The sequence below is a fragment of the Ylistrum balloti genome, unplaced genomic scaffold (genome assembly GCF_031769215.1).
Source record: "Ylistrum balloti isolate Yb309-2 unplaced genomic scaffold, AGI_CSIRO_Ybal_v1 Utg370348, whole genome shotgun sequence".
In the NCBI taxonomy this organism is placed as follows: domain Eukaryota; kingdom Metazoa; phylum Mollusca; class Bivalvia; order Pectinida; family Pectinidae; genus Ylistrum; species Ylistrum balloti.
In genome coordinates this window covers 155,522-178,729 of record NW_026782249.1, presented here as the reverse complement: position 1 = coordinate 178,729, position 23,208 = coordinate 155,522, and the positions used below count along the sequence as shown (strand labels likewise).

At 34.8% G+C, this 23,208-nt stretch overlaps 1 protein-coding gene across 1 annotated transcript; it reads right to left on the bottom strand.

Moving 5' to 3' along the window:
* Positions 1-2,098: 2,098 nt before the first annotated feature.
* Positions 2,099-22,676, bottom strand: LOC132553759 (bifunctional arginine demethylase and lysyl-hydroxylase JMJD6-A-like). The gene is made up of 9 exons (XM_060218030.1): positions 22,524-22,676; positions 20,714-20,925; positions 19,546-19,698; positions 17,912-18,012; positions 17,314-17,409; positions 16,796-16,943; positions 6,216-6,404; positions 4,169-4,326; positions 2,099-3,013 (listed from the first exon to the last, which is right to left on the bottom strand). Exons 1-9 carry the CDS (start codon positions 22,576-22,578, stop codon positions 2,848-2,850), a joined length of 1,278 nt encoding a protein of 425 aa, XP_060074013.1. The 5' UTR covers positions 22,579-22,676; the 3' UTR covers positions 2,099-2,847.
* Between the last annotated feature and the right edge of the window lie 532 nt (positions 22,677-23,208).

Genomic DNA, 23,208 nt, shown 5'->3' with positions numbered 1-23,208 from the left:
GTATGACAGGCACTTAGTATCACTGACATAGATGGACGAAACATCTGTATGGCGGGCACTTAGTATCACTGACATAGATGGACGAAACATCTGTATGGCGGGCACATAGTATCACTGACATAGATGGACGAAACATCTGTATGGCAGACACTTAGTATCACTGGCAGAGATGAACGAAACATATGCATGGTGTAACTTATTTTATTATTTAGCTCTACTGTATGATCGTAGGAAACAGACATGATTGAACCTTTCAGGGAAGATATACAGTTAGATGCTCTTCACCTGTTTGTCAATAAAATCATCTAGATAATGTCCTTCATCGAACGAGTACTATAGAAAGAGGATAAATGATTGGTCGGATGTAGGTAAACTAAACAGCTCTCAGTAGTCAAGGTAGCCTGCTGCCGGTAGTCAAGGTAAACAGCTGTCGGTAGTCAAGATAAACATCTTCCGGTGGTCAAGGTAAACAGCTGCCGGTAGTCAAGACAAACAGCTTCCTGTAATCAAGGTAAACAGCTGCCGGTAGTCAAAACAAACAGCTTCCGGTGGTCAAGGTAAACACCTGCCGGTAGTCAAGGTAAACAGCTGTCCGTAGTCAATGTAAACAGCTTCCGGTAGTCAAGGTAAACAGCTGCCGGTAGTCAAGGTAAACAGCTTCCGGTAGTCAAGGTAAACAGCTGCCGGTAGTCCAGGTAAACAGCTGCTGGAAGTCAAGATAAACAGCTGCTGGTAGTCAAGATAAACAGCTTCCGGTAGTCAAGGTAAACAGCTGCCGTTAGTCAAGGTAAACAGCTGCCGGAAGTCAAGATAAACAGCTGCCGGTAGTCAAGACAAACAGCTGCCGGTAGTCAAGATAAACAGCTTCCGGTAATCAAGGTAAACAGCTGCTGGTAGTCAAAATAAACAGCTTCCGGTGGTCAAGGTAAACAGCTGCCGGTAGTCAAGATAAACAGCTTCCGGTTATCAAGGTAAACAGCTGCTGGTAGTTAATTGATTTGGTATAAATTTTCTTTTCAATAGGATTAAAGTAATAGACACAATGATAAAAAGCATTAGAAAAGTTTCTGATCGTTAGGAACAAAATCTTCTCGTCAAATGTTGTAATATGTTTTGTCGAATTTTGATACGAACTTTTTGCAGTACTGATAATTTAATCACTTCTTTTTTTACTTTTTTTTCTCGAAGAAACCTTTATCTTAAACCAGAAAAATATGTTCTCAAAGTTCTTCTTGGTTGCTGGAAATGACTATCATTAATCATCAAAATATGCAAAAGACACTTGTAAAATCTAGCACAAATCAAACAAAACCGGAATGCTACATACGAAATTTGAGAGACATCTGTGGACTATTTTGCTTAAATGTTTAAACTGGAAATAAAGATATATATGAAAAGGGCTCAATAGAAATCTACATATAAAACTTTAAAGATTCTTTCTTAGAAATATACACAAGAAATCTAAAGTCCAGATATGAGTTGGCTGCCAGTCAGCCATTTTTCCCCTGAGGACTCAAACACACACAACAAGAGACTGAAGTGAATATTATGACATTAGAAAACTTAATGAAGTTTTTTTCCAGAAATACCACATTTAACGTTTACTTTCGAGGTCTACAGTTGGTCGATGTCATTTTCCAAATCCGCATCAAAATTCAACATTTACAATATTTGGAGACCAAGTAAAGTTTTCATTTAAACTTTGAAAAGAGGTACTTTCATAGAAATAAAAATTACAAACTTTAACACTCAAAATTCCAACCTAATCCTAGTGAAGTCGTTCTGTCCAATCAATATTGAAAAACACCCTTCAAAGGACCAAAGGAAAATGATATGCGAGGAAGACCACTAAGTTATCATGAAGAACTTTAACCGTCAAAATCCAAGAATTTCTTGATCATTAGAGGGAGGGTAGGAGGGAACAGTACATAAATGACAGGGAAATCTCTCGTGGTATGAATATTTTAATAGAGGGATGGTTGAAAGTAACATAGAGAAATAGTAGCTAACCTGATGTAGGATATTTATGAAATAATTTGAGGAAGTTTCTAGTACAGGATTCTAGTGACCAAAATAACAACGCTTTTGACAATGAATGTAAAATAGAACCGATTAGCTTTAATGAAATAAGTAAACAATGAACGCAAATAGTATTGCAAAATTTCCTGTCTCTGGTTTTTCTTCTCAGATTGTAAATCTATTCTGATGTAGCAACAAGAATTCTACTGTTGAAAAATGCCACTGAAGTTTGATCCTTCAGTGAAATCCACAGTTGCTCCAGGAGGTGTTCATTACGTGAACATGACAAAACAGTCCTTTTAACAGTAATAATAGGCCCGCTTGTTAATATTACATTTATACAATGGACATGTAGAAAGCAAGTGACTACATCACACTTCAACAAATGTTGATCCAAGGCACAAAGCCATATCCTTCCAAGGAAATAATTTCCATACCAAACCAGAGTTGCTCCTTCCTGTAATCTGTTATCAGACTAATATACACAGTTATCCGATGTAGGACACACAGTTAGCATTACATGACTACGCCACACAAAATAAACATATTTATTGGTGGATGGAAATGTACAGTTATTCCTGGCAGTTCTGATTGGGTCATCTGACACTAGTATCATGTGACTGGGTCATCTGACACTAGTATCATGTGACTGGGTCATCTGACACTAGTATCATGTGATAATGCAGACAGCTTATATTTCAGATCATTTGCATAAGTTGGCATTATAAAGCCTAGATCAGAAACTTAGATCAAATATTCTCCACACTTATACATAAGATTAATTAATATTCATGTCAATACTGAGAAATATAAGCAATTGATGTCAGGTCATCTTGAGTTTTTAGGTGTACTTGATATGCTTCGGTGACTGGTTCTTTCACTGCTCGAAGAAGAATATGATCGTGACCTCTGACCCCTTGTCTCCTGTGACCGTGAGTGGCGTTTACTACCATTGGGAGTGATGGAACGTGACCTTGATTTTGCAGTTCTGCGTCTGAAAGAAAAAATTCACACGGTGATGAAAAAAATAATAATAAAATGAAAACAGAACTACAAAAATGGAAGATACAATACACTGACTGGTAAATTCTCTGAATTAACAACAAGAAGCATTCAAGGTTCTGTGATGAAAGAAAATTCCATAAACTTTTAAAGACAAGAGGCCCCAGGTCCTTAAGGGTCATCTGAAAAAGACATATATATGAAAGAGGCCAAATAGGCCTAAAATAAATATGAACAAATTCCATAGCCCTTCCTGCCATCATGCAATAGGTGCAATATCAACACCCTGGTCATTTTGGTTATTGAGAGGAAGTTGTTTAAACATTTTAACATATTTGACTCCTGCAACCATGAAGGAAAGTCAAGGCAATTTATATCAACAAACTTGGTAGACCTTCATCCCATCATGCTACAGGCCCAAAATCACCATCCTGGACCTTTTTGATTATTGAGAAGAAGTTGTTTAAAGATTTTAACATATTTGACCCCTGTGACAATGAAGGAAGATCAAGGTCATTTATATTAACAAACTTGGTAGACCTTCATCCCATCATGTTACAGGCTCAATATCAGTATCTTGAGTCTTCTGGTTATTGAAAAGAAGTCATTTGAATGGAATGTTTATGCACAGTGCTTAGCGCATAACAACAGATGAAAGACAGTAGCTACAGGCCAGTTTGAGCCATTTGGTAAGATGACCTAAATAAAGGAAATACAACATGGACATAAACAGGAGGAAGGTAAGCTCAAATAGAAATATCAGACACAAAACAGACTGATGCCTCATCATCACAGAAACATACCAGGCAAATACTTTTTACCTTGAAAGCAATGATTTAATCTTAAACTACACTTACGTGCCATCATTAAACATTAGCAAACGTGTTGTCTGCTTGGCTGTGATTTCTAACTCTTCTGATGCCAAAATAACCTTAAGCTTCTGACATCTTTATTTTTTTTCCAACGACCAACTGAAAAACCAATATATTGGACATATTTTCTGGAATTAAATATAAACTAATAAAACAAAAATAAAACCAACTGACAATATCCGGAATAGAGTTACCTCCCCCTAGACCATAAACATTATAGGTGGATATCTTTTTGACCAGTATATCATATATATAACAAAAGGGACAATACATACCTCTTTTTCTTTGTTCTGTGCGAGTCTGAGCTGTCTGCGGAGGACTCTGAGCTGGAACTTGAGCTAGACGAGCCAGAGCTAGAACTGTCCGAGTTAAATCCAGTGGGTTGACTCAAGTCCACTCTGTCAGCCATTGCTGCTACTGCTGGCTTTTCTCTCTGTTAATGCAACACTAAATACTGCATCACACATCTAATAAGGATTTTTATTCTATATATTTTTTATCTTTTTTCGATGTATTTTCAAGCAGACTAGTCCACCTGAAGATATCTGGATGGTATAATTTAACTAAGGTTCAGCTTATCAACATTAATCATTGGCTTCTTACATTACCTGTCAGTGATTCTCGAGGTTGATTGGTTGCCTTAAGTACAACAATCAGACAGTGATACTCAAAGTCAACTGATTATCTTTAGTACAATGATATGTCACTGAAACTCAAGGTCGAATCTGTCGGCTTTATTACAATGACTTTTCACTGAAACTCAAGGTCAAATTTGTCATCTTTATTACAATGACTTTTCACTGAAACTCAAGGTCAAATTTGTCACCTTTATTACGATGACTTTTCACTAAAACTCAAGGTCGAATTTCTCACCTTTATTACAATGACTTTTCACTGAAACTCAAGGTCGAATTTGTCACCTTTATTCCAATGACATTTCATTGAAACTCAAGGTTGAATTTGTCACCTTTATTCCAATGACTTTTCACTGAAACTCAAGGTTGAATTTGTCACCTTTATTACAATGACTTTTTCACTGACACTCAAGGTCAATTAGTCACCTTCATTACAATGACTTTTCACTGAAACTCAAGGTCGAATTTGTCACCTTTATTACAATGACTTTTCACTGAAACTCAAGGTCAAATTTGTCACCTTTATTACAATGACTTTTTCACTGAAACTCAAGGTCAATTAGTCACCTTTATTACAATGACTTTTCACTGAAACTCAAGGTCGAATTTGTCACCTTTATTCCAATGACTTTTCACTGAAACTCAAGGTTGAATTTGTCACCTTTATTACAACAACTTTTCACTGAAACTCAAGGTCAATTAGTCACCTTTATTACAATGACTTTTCACTGAAACTCGAGGTCAATTAGTCACCTTTATTACAATGACTTTTCACTGAAACTCAAGGTCAAATTTGTCACCTTTATTACAATGACTATTCACTGAAACTCAAGGTCGAATTTGTCATCTTTATTACAATGACTTTTCACTGAAACTCAAGGTCAAATTTGTCATCATTATTCCAATGACTTTTTCACTGAAACTCAAGGTCAATTAGTCACCTTTATTACAATGACTTTACACTGAATCTCAAGGTCAATTAGTCACCTTTATTACAATGACTTTTCACTGAAACTCAAGGTCAATTAGTCACCTTTATTACAATGACTTTACACTGAAACTCAAGGTCAATTAGTCACCTTTATTACAATGACTTTTCACTGAAACTCAAGGTCAAATTTGTCACCTTTACTACAATGACTTTACACTGAAACTCAAGGTCAATTAGTCACCTTTATTACAATGACTTTTCACTGAAACTCAAGGTCGAATTTGTCACCTTTATTCCAATGACTTTTCACTGAAACTCAAGGTCGAATTTGTCATCTTTATTACAATGACTTTTCACTGAAACTCAAGGTCGAATTTGTCACCTTCATTACAATGACTTTTTCACTGAAACTCAAGGTCAATTAGTCATCTTTATTACAATGACTTTTCACTGAAACTCAAGGTCAAATTTGTCACCTTATTACAATGACTTTTCACTGAAACTCAAGGTCGAATTCGTCACCTTTATTACAATGACTTTTCACTGAAACTCAAGGTCAAATTTGTCACCTTTATTACAATGACTTTTCATTGAAACTCAAGGTCAAATTTGTCACATTTAATATGATGACTTATCAAGGTTGAATTTTTTGCCTTTAGTACAATGACTTGTCAGTGAATCACAATGTCAACTGGTCTCCTTTAGTACAATGTACCCTTTGACAGACTTTGGTAAAAAGTTGATAGCTTTGCTCACCTGAAGTGTGCGGTACCATTTTTTGGAAAGTTTTGGTCTGCCTCGCACAGTTTTATGCCAGACAACAGGAAAGTTGGTCACACTACAGAAATTCTGAGTAACAGCAATAGTATCATCCAAGTTTATTACGACATGCCACCAACCTCCAGGTACAAACACAGTCTCTCCTGGACACTGTAGTATCTCCAGCTAGAAACAACACCAAAACATTGAGATGCAAACACAGTCTCTCATGGACACTTTAGAATATCTTATGAGATATAACACCAAAATATTTAGATGCAAACACAGTCTCTCCTGGAAACTGTAGAATCTCTTACGAGACATAACACTAAAATATTTAGATTCCAACACAGTCTCTCCTGGACTTATCTGAAAGTGCTCCAAAGATTTCAGGAATAACAGCTTTTCCCAAGGAAATATCAATTTAATAAGAAATAAGCTTCATCAGTGTAGGTTATGTAGTAGGTATGATGTTCTTATCAAGAGTTTAGGAAAAAATTTTCCTAGTTTAAACGGATATTCTACACAAGTTTGGATTTCAGTTTATAATATTGTTTATGAAAAAATCACAAAAAAGGATCTATTTATAATCTCATAGAAATTTTATGCCTTAATTCACCATATAACACACATACAGTATCTGATTTGTGTTTTAAATATAGATCAGGCAAAATTTATCAACAAACATTCACTTAACCATGATTGAGCCACATTAGGTTTTCTTTTTATTAGTCAAACAGTGCAAACTATTTATATGTATTCCAATATCAGCAGAAGTGACCAGAGTATACACTACTAGAAGTAAAATCCATGAAAATTCAATGAAATTGTCATGATATTCCCATGAAAACATGAATACATGCCATGAAAACAGGTCCCATTGCTTTTCACGAGTTAATAAGAAAAAGTCTTGATATTTTTTCACTGACACTGTGTATCAATGAACAAGCCATGAATTCCTCAATTTCAAAGCCATGATGTCTATCCACTGCAATGGTGAAATTTTCTACAGCTGTGATTTTGAATTGGGGTTTTTTTTTTTTTTTTTTAGAGTAATAAATCATAATGATGCAATTTTGTTTCATGGTCATGAAGAAATAAACTTTGAAATGGTCTTTGACAGAAACTTTATCATGATCATGAAAAAAAGTCATGGTAATAAATTAACCCTAATGCCCAAAATCATGGCCATGAAAAAAATGCTGACAAAATGTTGAAACTGTCAAAAATATCATGGTAATGAAAAAATTATTATAAAAAAGTTGGTTATCATAAAAAAAATCTATATTGATTTTGCAACATTTTTCATGGCTATGAAATCCAGCTCTTACTGGCTCTAGTTTCAATTTCAATATTCATGACCATGAAACTATAATAAGAATGAATTAAAATTCATGAAGGTTTACTCTGACAATTGTATTAAATCCATACATTTAATCTGATACATGTTGTAGCCAAAAAACGATCAGAAGCAAAATGTATACACACTGCATATACCATGACTTGTAAACCATGCATTGTTTGATTCTTTAAAGTGTTAAAATAAACTATTAAAGATATCTCCTAATTAGTAAGTTTACATATGAATCTGGTCAACATATCTAAGAACTTTAGGTCATTTTCATTAACAAGCTTTAAAAAGACCAAACTAGTGATATACTTAAACCATTACATTGATAGCAATAATGTTAAAGTTTAAACATTATAATCAACAGCCTATACTTACGGTTTAAAAGTGTGTCAACTTTGTAAAGTTTGACGAAGCAGAAGACCTGCTTTTTATCAATACATCGCAAGCAGTTTCAAAAATTTGACTTTCTCACAGCCTTAACATTACAAAACCAAGTTTTTTCGTTTTCTGGCATGAACCAGTGGAGTAGATAGTAATGATAAGTGAACAATTTTCAATTCTGTAGCCCTTTATACATCAGATACCACAGACCACTATCATCATTATAATTGACATCTTCATTGTCAAATATATCAATGTATGCTAGGGTGTCAACTTTACCAATGGCACAGCTAGTACTATGATTAATTAAGTACTTGATCCAACCAAATGTAAGATATTTTCCACAGGCCAATTTCACCGTTTTCACTTTTAAACCAAATGTAAGATGAAATGGTTTTAGCAGAACAACGCTCTCCTTCAACACAAGAGTGTTTTACAATCCGTTGGTGAATGGGATGTTTGACAGATTCTGTCCTACACACTTATCTAATTGACCAATTAGAACATGTTCCAGGTGGAACAGCACATTGTTTATGTCTTCCTGCCGCTTACCAACGTAGATATTTCTATACTTTTTAATCATCAACATCTTCAAGTTCTGTCAAGTCCAATTCCATTTCAGCACATTTTCCTGGCATAATCATGAAGTTACACCACTCAAAAATTAAATAGGTCTCTATTGCTGTGTTTTCTGGATGACTCTTGTTTAATGCACACTTGCATAACCAACTATTGAATCTTTCATAAACATACATCCAGGTACTATATACTTGACCATACCTACGGATACCATCAACTATGTGATGAAGTGTATGTGTTGTGATATTTTGTAAAACTACTGGCTAATCTATTTCAAGAAGTGCAAGAGCTCTATTCAACCTGGCTTCTATTTCATCCAAGTCATCCAACCTTTGAACTGCACTGCAAATCTCTTGTATACTGTCTAATAATAAGAATAATGTATGTCTCTGATTTTTACCTAACATTCCTCGCAAAACAGTACTCCAAAATACCTTGTGTGGCAACCTGTTACCAGTCGTGTGATTTCATACTTGTTGGCTTTGAGAAGAACGGTGCAGGGTTGAATCCAAATCCCAATGGTACTCTAATATCAAAAGCACATTTGTCTGCAGTTTCTACTTCTACTGATGATACTTCATATCCTCTAACTTCATCAAAGGATATTTACCTTGACAGCCAGTTGCTGAAGCTATGAAGCTTGCCGGAGATTTGTTCTTAGCTTTGTCAAATGCTTCTCTATAATCTCTCTCAGAATCCTTTGTTCTCAGTTTGGTTTTTCATTCATGTCTTCTTGCTTTTTTGCTTATTGACAATTTTTTGGGTATCCCGAAGCAGCTCATCACTCAATACAAGATATGATTGATTACCAAGGTAAACAGTTTTGTGTAATTCTGAGCAATAAACTCCCTGCTGATGATACCAATGACAACCAGATATGATTTATTACCAAGGTAAACAGTTTTGTGTAATTCTGAGAACTCCCTGCTGATGACACCAATGACAACCAGATATGATGGATTACCAAGGTAAACAGTTTTGTGTAATTCTGAGCAATAAACTCCCTGCTGATGACACCAATGACAACCAGATATGCCACCATTTCCCTGTTGATGAAATAACTTAGAGAGACCTGGATAGTCAAGGACATATAGCAAAGTTTTAGCTTAACATCAACCGGTGCCTTGTCATAAGCGGAATATGCTTTACATGATGTAAGGAAGATCGGTTCATCTACTAATATTTCCATGTAAGGGTCTATACTTATTCCACCCTTTGCTTTTTACCTCAGATAACTCCAACTAGGAGGATGTTTCCTAAAATATTTCTGATATGAAGTGGCAAATTAAGTATTGTCAGCATCATTGGTATCATAAAGTAGATGACACCAATATTGTGAAATGGGTTCACACCGTCAAGTACCAGAGAACGAGATATACCTTTCAAATCCCTCTTGAAAAATCCAGATTCAGCATATAATTCTTTCCATACTGGAGAGTCATGAATATCTTCCATATAATTATTTTTTGACAGTGACTCATTTTGACTTCCAGGATGAGAAAACACTAGCTTTGAAAAATTTTCCTCTCCGAATATTCTGGCTAATCTAGGTCCAACAGGAATGTATTTAAATGATCTAGGTGACTGATGTTTCTTTTTCGAATTCCTTTGCACATAACATTTCTCTCCACACACAGGACACTGTTCCAGTTCAGCATATTGATACTTAGGAGTGCTGCGATACACAACACAATCATTGATGCAGGTATCAAACACCACTTTTGCCACCAAATAGGATTTTATCAGTTGTTTTGCCTCATAGAAAGATGCTGGTAGTACACAAACATTTTATGCACTCAAGCCTGAAGTTGTCAGTTGTCACTTAAAAAATGATGGAGATTTACTTATGGACGGATGTTGGGTAAAGTAATGGAAATTCATGAATAACCATTGCAGTACAGTTAGATCTGTGCCTGGAATCTTCTGACAAATACAGATTTTCACTATAACAAATGCTCCTAGTACCATCTTCAATAATTTTCTTTGATGTATTGTTCTGTTGAGCTACAATGTCTGAGTCAGAATCAGAGTTTGATATCTCTAGTAGTTCTTTCTGCTCTTGATCTGACCTCCTGAAACACAAAAATATACACTAACTGCAGAAAATTATTTGTCAATAAAATGTATTAAGAAACCCATATTATGAAATTTGGATATATTTTGACATATAACTATATATACTGGTATAGTGAATCATAATGTTTATTCAGGCTAATTATAAGTTAGACTATAAGTTACTTTCCCATTGTATATATATATCGTTATGAAATATCAATGATTCAGGCCTCCGAGATCTTGAAAATTTGGTAAGACTTCCTTTTTCAACCCCAAAACAAATATCACAGTACAGATTTCCATTTATTTCATTCTGTCCTCAATGATTTATTTTTCAAATTTAATACCATTCATTCTGTGAAAGATATCAGCTTAATTGCCCTACTGTCCATCCCCTTTCTGCTCTGCCCTAACAGTTATTATTGAGGTGGGGGGGTTCAAAATGAAGTCTTTCTGAAAATTCTTAAGGAAGTACTCATGCTGAAATTTGAGAATAGCCAATCAAAAATGATGTTACAAATTATTTATAACGTCATTTCTGATTGGTCATTCACAAATTTAAGCAGGAGTACATACTTAATTTATGATATCTTGAGGCCTGATTAAAAAAGTCAGTTTTGATATCAGTTTTGCAGAGATTTCATTTCAGTTTAATCAGACTTAAATCTCTACAGGATTGTGGTTGAAGGAATTTGTCTGCCATTATCATAACTTCAGATTGGTCAGGGATGATTTTGAATTATGTATATGGTGAGCTATTGTAAATTATTAGAGTCTCAGGATATGCTCATATGCTTTGGACAACACTGTTTCCGTATTTTTGATACAGGGTACAAAAACATTAATGTTGGTCATTTTCAAGATGCATATACAGCGTATGAACATGTAAATAGATGTGAAAAATACCAAGAACGGCTTAAAACAATGGCCAAGAAACGTTTACATACATCAAGAGGGCTGATGTCTAAATCCCATGTTATTGTAGGTGTAGTCTTCTACTAGCACCATTTCTTTTAATTTAAAGTAATAATGCATCATTTTAACATAAATTCTCTACGTTGAGTCATTGGTCAGTTTGAGTAAAAACCTCACTTGGGGTATAAGTAACCTCATATGGACCTTAACTATTCAAGTTTTTTGGAAAGGCATTAATAGAAGCTTTGTTTTCCCATTCCAAAATTATTACATTAACTGTTACATTTCGCTTGTATTTAATAAAATACTGTTTAAACTACACAAAGTTGTGAATTGGGCGAGAAACACTTCATTCTGATGGGGTGAGATAATTTGAAGCCATTTGAACACTGTTGATTAGGCCATATACCAGACAAATACTACAATAAATAAATTCTATGTTCATGCTGCGAGTTTTACTAGTTTAATAATGTTAACAAATGCCTCGGATACTTACTCTGCATTTATTTCAATTTCGTTGTCTGGTTGGCTTATGTTTGCTGTGGGACCATGTGGTTTCAGTCAGGAATCCCAGTGATCAGTGTCTAAAATAGGACTTTGTTGGAAATCCTGCTGATCAGTTTCATGTCATTAGTCAAAGTCTTCTATATGAATCCTATATGTTTTGATGTGTCTGGACCTGAGAAACCTGGAAACTGGAATTCCCTTGCCTTTACAGAGGTTGCAAATGCATCGTCGTTCCTGTTCAGCCATTTTTGTTTTTCTAACGCTATCACCAAAATGCTTAAAACCGTCGCGCCAATTCCCAAACATTTCAAATGTCTGTGTGAAACATCTGGGCACCGTAAAAAGTGGAAAAGACCGCGAAGATGAAAATGGAAGAAATATTGGGTCAATTTGAAAGAAAAACTCAACAGATCTTGAAAGGTAATTCAGTCAACTCCTATGTTATTTTTACATGAAAATAACATAGGACTTCAAGGTTTGATGATTAAAACCAATAACAACAATTATATATAGACTATTTGGTGGTTTGGGGCATGTTGAATGGTGACTGGGGAGGGGTGGTGGACACGTTTCTGTTTTGAGGAAGAGGAATTCCCAAACCTTTCTTCATATTCTGATCTAGATATCAAAATAATAACCTTTTTATTTAGAGTAACCTCTCCATTTTTCACCAGATTTACATGAAATGTTTAGCCTCCATTCAAGAATCATTTATTAGTAAAATATTTACAACATATCTTAACAGGGAGTGGGTGACTTGTCATAAGTGTATTATAAGTCACTTTAAACAACAAGTCTACATTTTGCAGTACAGGAACATAGGTATTCGATTCCTCACTTGGTGATTTTCACTATGTAATTATTTTATAATCTTTGATTATAAAAAAAATATTCATGAACGTATTTTGATGATTCTTACATTGATGGCAACATTGTTTTCACAGCCGTAGTTTCCAATAGAACATTCTAAATTCCAATCTTTGCCATTTTTAGTAATGTTATATAGAGAGTTATTATATTCCGTCTTAAAAAATATGTGTCATTAAATTGTTAATCATCAAGAATATCTCCAAAAAATATTAAAAGTGACTTCTGCAGAAACTATATCTTCAGCTCTTTCCAATAAAAACTTCACACAAATAGACCAAGTAATTAATTTGCAATTACAATTTTTAGAATTCAAATTTTACTATAAACATATAGGGAAAATAACAAAATGACCAATACTTATGTCACTTGACTGTACATAATTTCTTGACTTAATAGCTCTAGAAATCAAGATTTCAATATCTGATTATGAAGAGTAGCATATATCACAGCAGGTTTAATTTGAGTGGATAATATAAAACATTACTGCCACATCTATTAATGACATTTATGTTTTTTATTGCTCTAGTCTAATAAAATTTTGCATTAAATATGCAATCCTCTTATACATTTAAATTTTTTTAATAAGACAGTGGGCTTGACTTACCTGAATTGTACAACCTTTCTAATAATGATATAATGGATATATTAAGAGACTGTCCATTCAAGGAAAGGGCCCTATTCAGAAAGATTATTGGATCCAACTCTGCGCCATCAGTTGTGTCGCCAGGAAATATGCATATTCATTGACACCGTTTTCTTCACCAAAGCCTTTGTCAGATAATCAAAGTCCAAAGGCCTTGTAAGGTAATCAACGAAGTCCAAAGGCCTTGTAAGGTAATCAACAAAGTCCAGAGGCCTCGAAGGTAATCAACAGAGTCCAAAGGCCTCTACATCTTCAGATAATGAACAAAGTATGTTGCTGTCACAAGAAAAAGACAACTATATGACTGACACTGGTACTTGTGCTTATTTGGCTATAATTACCCCAGAAAAAAAAACAACATGTTCTAACATCAGTAAACACCATAGAAAGTTCCACACCCACCTCAAAGACTCCACGTCAGCTGCACACATCTGGCAGAAATCGCCATTAAAAAATATCCCAGCAAGGAAAAGAGATGCTTTTTTTGAGAAATTTAGAGATGTATTGCCAAAAATGAAGCATGTATCTGACTCTGTAATTTGAAGTCGATTAGGAGCATGCCTACAGGAAATACCGAAGATATAAGGTAGGAAAACAGAAAAAAAAACACAAAGAAAACAACAGGATGAGAAAAGCCCAGGAAAACAGCCTACGCCACATAAGGGAATGCATCGATATCATACAACACCTATGAGGCGAATCACACCACAAAACGTTGCAACACCATGAAGAGGAAAGCAATTTTCAGTAACGAAATGAGCAACACCACAAAACGAAAGAAGTTAGATATCCCATTCTAAACAGACTACACCACAAAAGGGCACTTTAAAAACTTCACCAATGAAAAGGAGTACACCAAGAAGACGATTACAACAAACAACACATGGGAAATGGCCCACTGATGGTCAGTCTGAAGAAACTCTACAGTGCGATAAGAAATAGAAAGACTCAAGCCCGCAAGTTCCTTGTGAGAACGAGCTTGGATCTAAAGTGTTTTTCCTAAATCATAAAAGAAAGAAAATGGAGGTAGGCAATCTGATCTCCATTAGGGATAGTATATTTAGTGAAATAGTATTGAAATCGTTGTTGGATTCTGAGGATTCTAAGACCATGAACTGTATGCGCCATTAGGCTCAAAAGAAACTGTTTCAGAACTGAAAGAAAAAGACATTTTGCTGTGGAAACTCAAGAAACTTCTCCCATATTCTGTCTCAAAAAAATCTGTCTTATGTACACAACAAGGCCTAGCCAAGACTTCAACGAAAGATTCTGATGTCCACATAAACGTATGAAATGTTTTTCAATGTCATGTCTTGCTGTACAAAATTAAAGAGCAATGATCATGTCAAATCAACTTGTTGAATGTTACCACAGATCTGTAGTAGCCATTGTTAAATTTCTCTTTACTGATTAAACAATTTGCTTAATTATGATATATATTGTTCCCATGTAGCATTGCTTAATTACCTGTAGTAAAAGACCTGATGAACTACCAGAGCTTAGCTTACCACCGACATGTGCGTGATTGGTATGTATTAATAGAATCTAACACTAGTACTGGTAAGATAAGATAGAAAAATTCTTCCAGAGGACCAAGATTTCTGACATAGAACGAGATTTGCCGAGTTCTGGATCAGACATCTTAGCATGAGCGTTGATGTTTCTCTGTCTTGCACTACCAAATACAGAGAGTAACAGTTAGTAGTGTAGTACCGGTGATAGGTTTGGAAATCATGATTTCCTATATTACAGAAACCAATTGACAAGCAGATGGTTGTGATGGAGTGGAATTGAGAGGAGATATTTGTCGGTTTCCTACTAGATGATGAAATTGGGCCTTCCAAAGTTAGGAGTTGCAAGCTGATTTAACTGACAAAAGTCTTCAGCTGTCATTGAATGCAAAAGATGTGCAGGAAAATCCTGATATGGACTTCCTAGTCTGGAAACCGAAGGAACAATTATATTCAGTCTAAGGAAAAAAGTTATACAGTATTCATATAAGAGATGCAACTGCTTTAAAAGTACAGTTGACTGTTGCCATCAAACAATATATTAATTGAAAGATTAACAATAACTTTGTTCATGTGAACTCTAAAGAATCTAAATGTGCCTTTAAAATCACCAAGTTACACACTGAATAGTGGATGCTTTTTAAAACTGCATTTCTGTGAACATTGGTGCATTTTGTTAAAACAATGTTTTTGTCGTTTTACGATTGCAATATTTGTAGTAAAGCTGTACAAGAAATGGAGTTTATACTGTTGTATGTTGATATTAACTATATCATTTTCTTCTTGCCATCAATTAGTAATACTGTTCATTTAAAAACTTGTAAGAAAAACACAAGTCAAAATATAATGTTGATAAATAATTCATCAAATATAAATCAATACATTTGTAATACCATGACATTACTTTTGGAATTTTCATTGATTTTTCATTGTCATTATTAAGTAGAAATCGATTGTCATTATAGCTGTGAAAATGTCAAATTCATGGCCTTGAAAATTCAACAAGACACATGTTATTTTCATTGACCCATGAATATTTTAAATATTCATGGGTTTCTCATTGTCACATTTATTCATGGCAATGATAAAAGTGTGTTTTCATAGGCCATGGGGAAAGTCATTACCATGATTTTCCCATTACAGAGATTCGTTGCAATGATTTATTTCCATTAGTCCCTAAGTTCATGACTATGAATGTTTTTCATTTTTCATATGTATCTCATGGATTTTCCACACAAACAAAGGTCAGATCATAATTATGAATATGTCAAAATTTCATGCATTTTTCATGGGATTGCTCTTCATAGGAATTTCATAGCCTTAACCTCCAGTAGTGTATAGACCTGTATATTTATGTAATACTTCACACAAAATCAAGGATCTAGTCACCGAGTTTCAGATTTCCCTTTGTGCTATATTTAGACAGCCTAATATCATAATTTGTCAAGAGGTATTTCCCCCATTCCACTTGTCCAAACTAACCTATGGAAATAGATTTTGATGCTGATAACAGTTTCAAAGTCATTAAGGAGAGTTCTAAAACAATACAATAGAGTAAGAAATTCTCAGTTTATGTAGAGTATCAACCTTTTAGGTCAGGAAGTGGAGTCTTTTAGCTGAGTTGATGATTAAAAGATGTTTAATTCAGGTGTGTAACAGGAAAATGAGCCATTCCTCATGCTTACAAGGGCATACAATTTAAATGATAGTATTATCTTTAAGGTTGGACTATTCTCAAACAAAACTTTTCCTTGTGATAACTTACCGGTTTGAACTCTTTCGGCCAAGAGGGAAGCTGAGTCTTTGGATACAAGAACTTGAACCAAGCAATGGCCTCATCTCGTTGTTTGCCACCCTCTTCTGCCTGAACCTTGAGTAGGTCTTTCGGAGTGTTTGTGGGGAACAGACACCACCTGGGAAACAGAATTTTTTTAAAAATACTTCCAGGACTTTCTGAGAAATACTGATCATCTTCAAGAAGCTCTTGTCGAGAAACAGAACAACTAGGAACTTCAGGAAACTGTTGTTATGTATGAATGAAATTTAGGAAAGATTGGAAACAAATTTTTACTGTTGATGTCTAAAATTTCAGTTATCAATTCTCAAAGTTAACTTGTATGGAGCAGTTCTTGACAAATTGCAATGATATATCCCTAACAGGATCATAGGTAGAGGGGTATTAAATTGAACATCTGTTCTTCTTTGCCAAGTTCTTGGGACAGTAAATTGCAATATTTTTTTCAGTCTGTATCTGGAGGCTTTTCCAGTTTCATGTTTCCATACCGCTTGTGTCCATCTATAAGGGCGTTCCAGGCACTTGTTCCCAACGGGTCAATATGAATCCCTGTTCCAGATCGTCCCGGTCCCATCACAAACCATCTATATGAAGAAAAACATGCATTAGTCACCATACTCCTATCTTCCTGATACTTATAATCACCACTAATGCCTTTTATTAATCATCTACACTGCCAACTGGAAACAGTTACCATTATCACCTTTTATCAATCATCTACACTACCAACTGGAAACAGTTACCATTATCACCTTTTATCAATCATCTACACTACCAACTGGAAACAGTTACCATTATCACCTTTTATCAATCATCTACACTGCCAACTGGAAACAGTTACCATTATCACCTTTTATCAATCATCTACACTGCCAACTGGAAACAGTTACCATTATCACCTTTTATCAATCATCTACACTACCAACTGGAAACAGTTACCATTATCACCTTTTATCAATCATCTACACTACCAACTGGAAACAGTTACCATTATCACCTTTTATCAATCATCTACACTGACAACTGAGGTCAGAATTCTGTCCTTTTTTAGACACCTTTAAAATGAGATCTTAACTTTTAATATACCTGTAAGGTGGACGTCGTTCCTCACCAGCATACTGGAATAGGTCATCACGGAAATACCTGGGCACTGAGTAGTCTTCTAGCAACCTGCGTCTCTTGGTGTGCTGTTGATTGACAATTTAACAGAGATTAAAAAAAATTATCTGGTTTTTTTTTCATTAACTCCCCTTTCTATAACTACTGTCAAAGAAACACAGTGGGCTGTCATCATCAACTCAACTCTCCATAGCTACTGTCAAAAATATACAGTAGATTGTTATCAACTCACCTCTCCATAGCTACTGTCAAAAATATACAGTAGATTGTTATCAACTCATCTCTGCATAGTTACTGTCAAAAATATAAAGCAGGCAGTTATCAACTCACCTCTCCATAGTTACTGTCAAAAATATACAGTAGATTGTTATCAACTCACCTCTCCATAGCTACTGTCAAAAATATAAAGCAGGCAGTTATCAACTCACATCTCCATAGCTACTGTCAAAAATATACAGTAGATTGTTATCAACTCACCTCTCCATAGCTACTGTCAAAAATATACAGTAGATTGTTATCAACTCACCTCTCCATAGCTACTGTCAAAAATATACAGTAGATTGTTATCAACTCACCTCTCCATAGCTACTGTCAAAAATATACAGTAGATTGTTATCAACTCACCTCTCCATAGCTACTGTCAAAAATATACAGTAGATTGTTATCAACTCAACTCTCCATAGCTACTGTCAAAAATATACAGTAGATTGTTATCAACTCACCTCTCCATAGCTACTGTCAAAAATATACAGTAGATTGTTATCAACTCACCTCTCCATAGCTACTGTCAAAAATATAAAGCAGGCAGTTATCAACTCACCTCTCCATAGTTACTGTCAAAAATATAAAGCAGACAGTTATCAACTCACCTCTCCATAGCTGCTGTCAAAAATATACAGTAGATTGTTATCAACTCACCTCTCCATAGCTACTGTCAAAAATATACAGTAGATTGTTATCAACTCACCTCTCCATAGCTACTGTCAAAAATATACAGTAGATTGTTATCAACTCAACTCTCCATAGCTACTGTCAAAAATATACAGTAGATTGTTATCAACTCACCTCTCCATAGCTACTGTCAAAAATATACAGTAGATTGTTATCAACTCACCTCTCCATAGCTACTGTCAAAAATATAAAGCAGGCAGTTATCAACTCACCTCTCCATAGTTACTGTCAAAAATATACAGTAGATTGTTATCAACTCAACTCTCCATAGCTACTGTCAAAAATATAAAGCAGACAGTTATCAACTCACCTCTCCATAGCTGCTGTCAAAAATATACAGTAGATTGTTATCAACTCACCTCTCCATAGCTACTGTCAAAAATATACAGTAGATTGTTATCAACTCACTTCTCCATAGCTACTGTCAAAATTATAAAGCAGACAGTTATCAACTCACCTCTCCATAGCTACTGTCAAAAATATACAGTAGATTGTTATCAACTCACCTCTCCATAGCTACTGTCAAAAATATACAGTAGATTGTTATCAACTCGCCTCTCCATAGCTGTCAAAAATATACAGTAGATAGTTATCAACTCACCTCTCCATAGCTACTGTCAAAAATATAAAGCAGACAGTTATCAACTCACCTCTCCATAGCTACTGTCAAAAATATACAGTGGACTGTCATCGTCATTGTTGTTCATGTAGTCAACAAAATATTTCATCTTCATCTTCACCGAGTATCCTTCATCATCTTCACCACACTTGAACTTCTGGTTTCGATATTTTTTAGCAAGCCTCTATAATAACAAGGGTCATAATAACATGAAGATATTTCCCTTAGTATAGACTTATTTTACTAAACATAAGTAGGATCATTTCAACATTAATCACTTATCTGCTAGAGTAGACCATTTACATGTGTACCTTTCCGGCCACCTCACAAAGCTTTACACTGACTCCGATAAATTAGTTCATTGTACACAGATCCATTAGTACTACAAAGTCAGATAAATTAGAACTAGATAAATTAGTACTATACAGTAAATCTCTAACCCTGACTAACAAGAGAGTCAGATAAATTAATACTATACAGTAAATCTTTAACCCTGACTAACAAGGAAGTCAGATAAATTAGTACTATACAGTAAATCTCTAACCCTGACTAACAAGCCAGTCAGATAAATTAGTACTATACAGTAAATCTCTAACCCTGACTAACAAGACAGTCAGATAAATTAGTACTATACAGTAAATCTCTAACCCTGACTAACAAGCCAGTCAGATAAATTAGTACTATACAGTAAATCTCTAACTCTGACTAACAAGCCAGTCAGATAAATTAGTACTATACAGTAAATCTCTAACCCTGACTAACAAGACAGTCAGATAAATTAGTACTATACAGTAAATCTCTAACCCTGACTAACAAGACAGTCAGATAAATTAGTACTATACAGTAAATCTCTAACCCTGACTAACAAGACAGTCAGATAAATTAGTACTATACAGTAAATCTCTAACTCTGACTAACCAGTTGACTAAGTAAACTAAGGGAGACAATCCACTTCAGCAGATCTGTTCACAACAGTGTTGTCTTTAACTTGTTTTTATAATGGTTTTGAGAAATGATAGATGTTAAAATGAGAAAGAGAAAATCAGAATAATAATTTTGAATTCCTCTTATTCGTCTGCTTTTAGATACATAATTCAAAAACTGTGACGTTAATCAAGGAATTTGAAAATCTGGCATCTTCTTTGGTTTTAATGAGTAAACATAACGCTCTCAATCAGGATTTGCCTGATTAACACTACCTGTTTCGTCCATTTCCTAGTCGCCTGCCAGTCTTTGGTTGCATTAACAAGTACGACAGGTTTATATGGAGATTCATACTCTCGTATAAACTCCTCTTTGGTAGTCTTAGTAACATCAAGTCGTGGCACATTATCCTTCACAGCCTGTAAACTTAGGTCAAAAGTTTGCGCAAAATTGTAACGACACCAACCATTCTTGTCCGAGCCCAGCTCTGGAAAAAAAAAACAGAAAAAAAGTTTTAACAGAAAAATTACAAAATAAAACAAATGTACACAGGAACTGATATCAAAGTGATCGAGTGTATAAAGTAAACATATAATGACATTGTAAATACTGCAGTTACAAAAAATCACTTGTATTACCACACATAACTAATATCACTGATTCGAAGTTTAAAGCTACAATTAGGATCAGAATGACTTTTCATTTCAAATAAGATTTTATTAAAAACAAGTCTTTGTGGGTTTTTTTTGCCGGCCATGGCTCAAAAAAAAGTTAATCTGAAGATGACTTTTTATTTCCAAAGTTTCATATGAAATGAAAACATGTTTGAGATACTTTTTATCACATAATTCAGAAAAAATACATATGGACAAAATTCAAAATTCAAATTCAGGTATTACACTGTTGTCATATACACAAATATATTACATATATATATATAAAAGTGTGAAGGCTGTGGTAAAGAATAGAGAATAAAACTGAACAGGCATATCCTTCATTTGTGCTGGGACAAGAAACTAGGCCCACTGGAGACTTCTCTGGCATTAGTGTTTTCACTGAGCTATGTATTCTACTTAAAAACATTATTCATACCCACATGTATGCCCCAATCACTTCAATCTTGACCAGCCTGACCACAGCCATTTCAGCCATAGAAAAGTGAATCTCGTTTTTATAACAAAAGTAATACAAATAAATTAAAGTGATGTATCACAAAATTGACATTTTAAGTCATTGGAAAATTACATAACTTTCAAATGCTATTTATTTCAAGACAATTTTCTTCTTTTTTGGGCTGAATGTGGTATAAAATATAGGTATTTCAGTTGTAAATAGCTTATATATACATTTTGCTTTTTCAAATATCAATGGTTAACAGATTTTTTTGCCTCAAAAAATAGCACAATCAATTTGAAAATTATCAAGCTTTCTACCTCCTGTTTTCACACTATTTCAGAAAACTGTTTTATAAACACAGCAAGGCTAGATCACTTGACTTGGAAATTGGCAGTTTCTTATCCTTCTGTATAATACATCCTAAATTGTGAGATAATTGATGGATTTCATTTATCACATATGTGACCATTGACAAGATTTTTGATGACGAAAGTGATTGATGGATTTTAAAGTAATTTACTGATAGCGTCCCAGATATATTTTGCCACTATATGCTGTATGTTAGTAAATAAGAAACTGCCACAGAGCAAAATAAGAATTCATTGAATCGAAAAGCCAATTTGAGAAAATGATCATCAATAACCCTACAGCTATTCATTTAGGTCAATATTATCGTGCATTTGTAAACACATTGTTTTGTATGCTTTAACCAGCGGACGTTTAGAAAACACTCTCCTCTCGAGATCGACGAGAATCTACCTATATACCATAAAGTCTCCGAAAATGTGCTAACATGATGAGAGAGGTTGGGTACTTGGATTTCAACATCAGTGGACATGGCAAGGCTCTTCCATAACTGAAGTATCCTACCTGTTTTGCCATGTACAAAGTCACTTTTGACAAAGTGAAACCAATTTTACGTGCATTGTGGATGTCAGGATATGGCTGCTGTTTTGAAGTTTTGTTTACCTGGTCTTGCTCTTGACTTTGCTTCTCGAACCCTCTTCCTAGTTCTGTGGTCCATACGACTGATAAGGGAGGTTGTGGCGTCTGTCGGATCAAACCCGTTAAAGCAGACAACAACGGGACACAGCCTACCTGTTCTGGTAACGGGTCGTCTTGTTTTTCCTCGTGTGCAACCTCAGAATTCGGCAAAATATTACGGAATGAGCATTTCGACCTATATACGAAACGCAATCAATATGTTGTTAAACAATGTTTATGTATCTGTCGGTAAGTAATGATGTTTTTATTGTTATATTAAAATGAAAAAATCATTCTCATTACCACAGCTGTACATAATTATCCTATCATTTATGAATAAACTGTGAAGTAGATTCAAAGCAAGGGAGGTCATTCTGGCATCCTTATAATATTCTACTAGGGTGGTAGATCGCCATTTGACATGGCGTATTCCGCTGAAACCCGACAACAGGCCGTAATAGTGAACGTTAATCCCGTTTGTACGTTGTTTTTGCAAGGAGACGAAGCCATATTCAACGGTATTAAGAATGATGATAATTCAATTAAAGAATACGGTCAGTGAAGGTAATTTGGCTCCAATTGCTGTTAAACCATTCGGTCCAAGGTACAAGACCCTCTATTTAATGTCGTGTTTTAAAACAATATAAGCACTGTAGAGTTTTTCTTACGA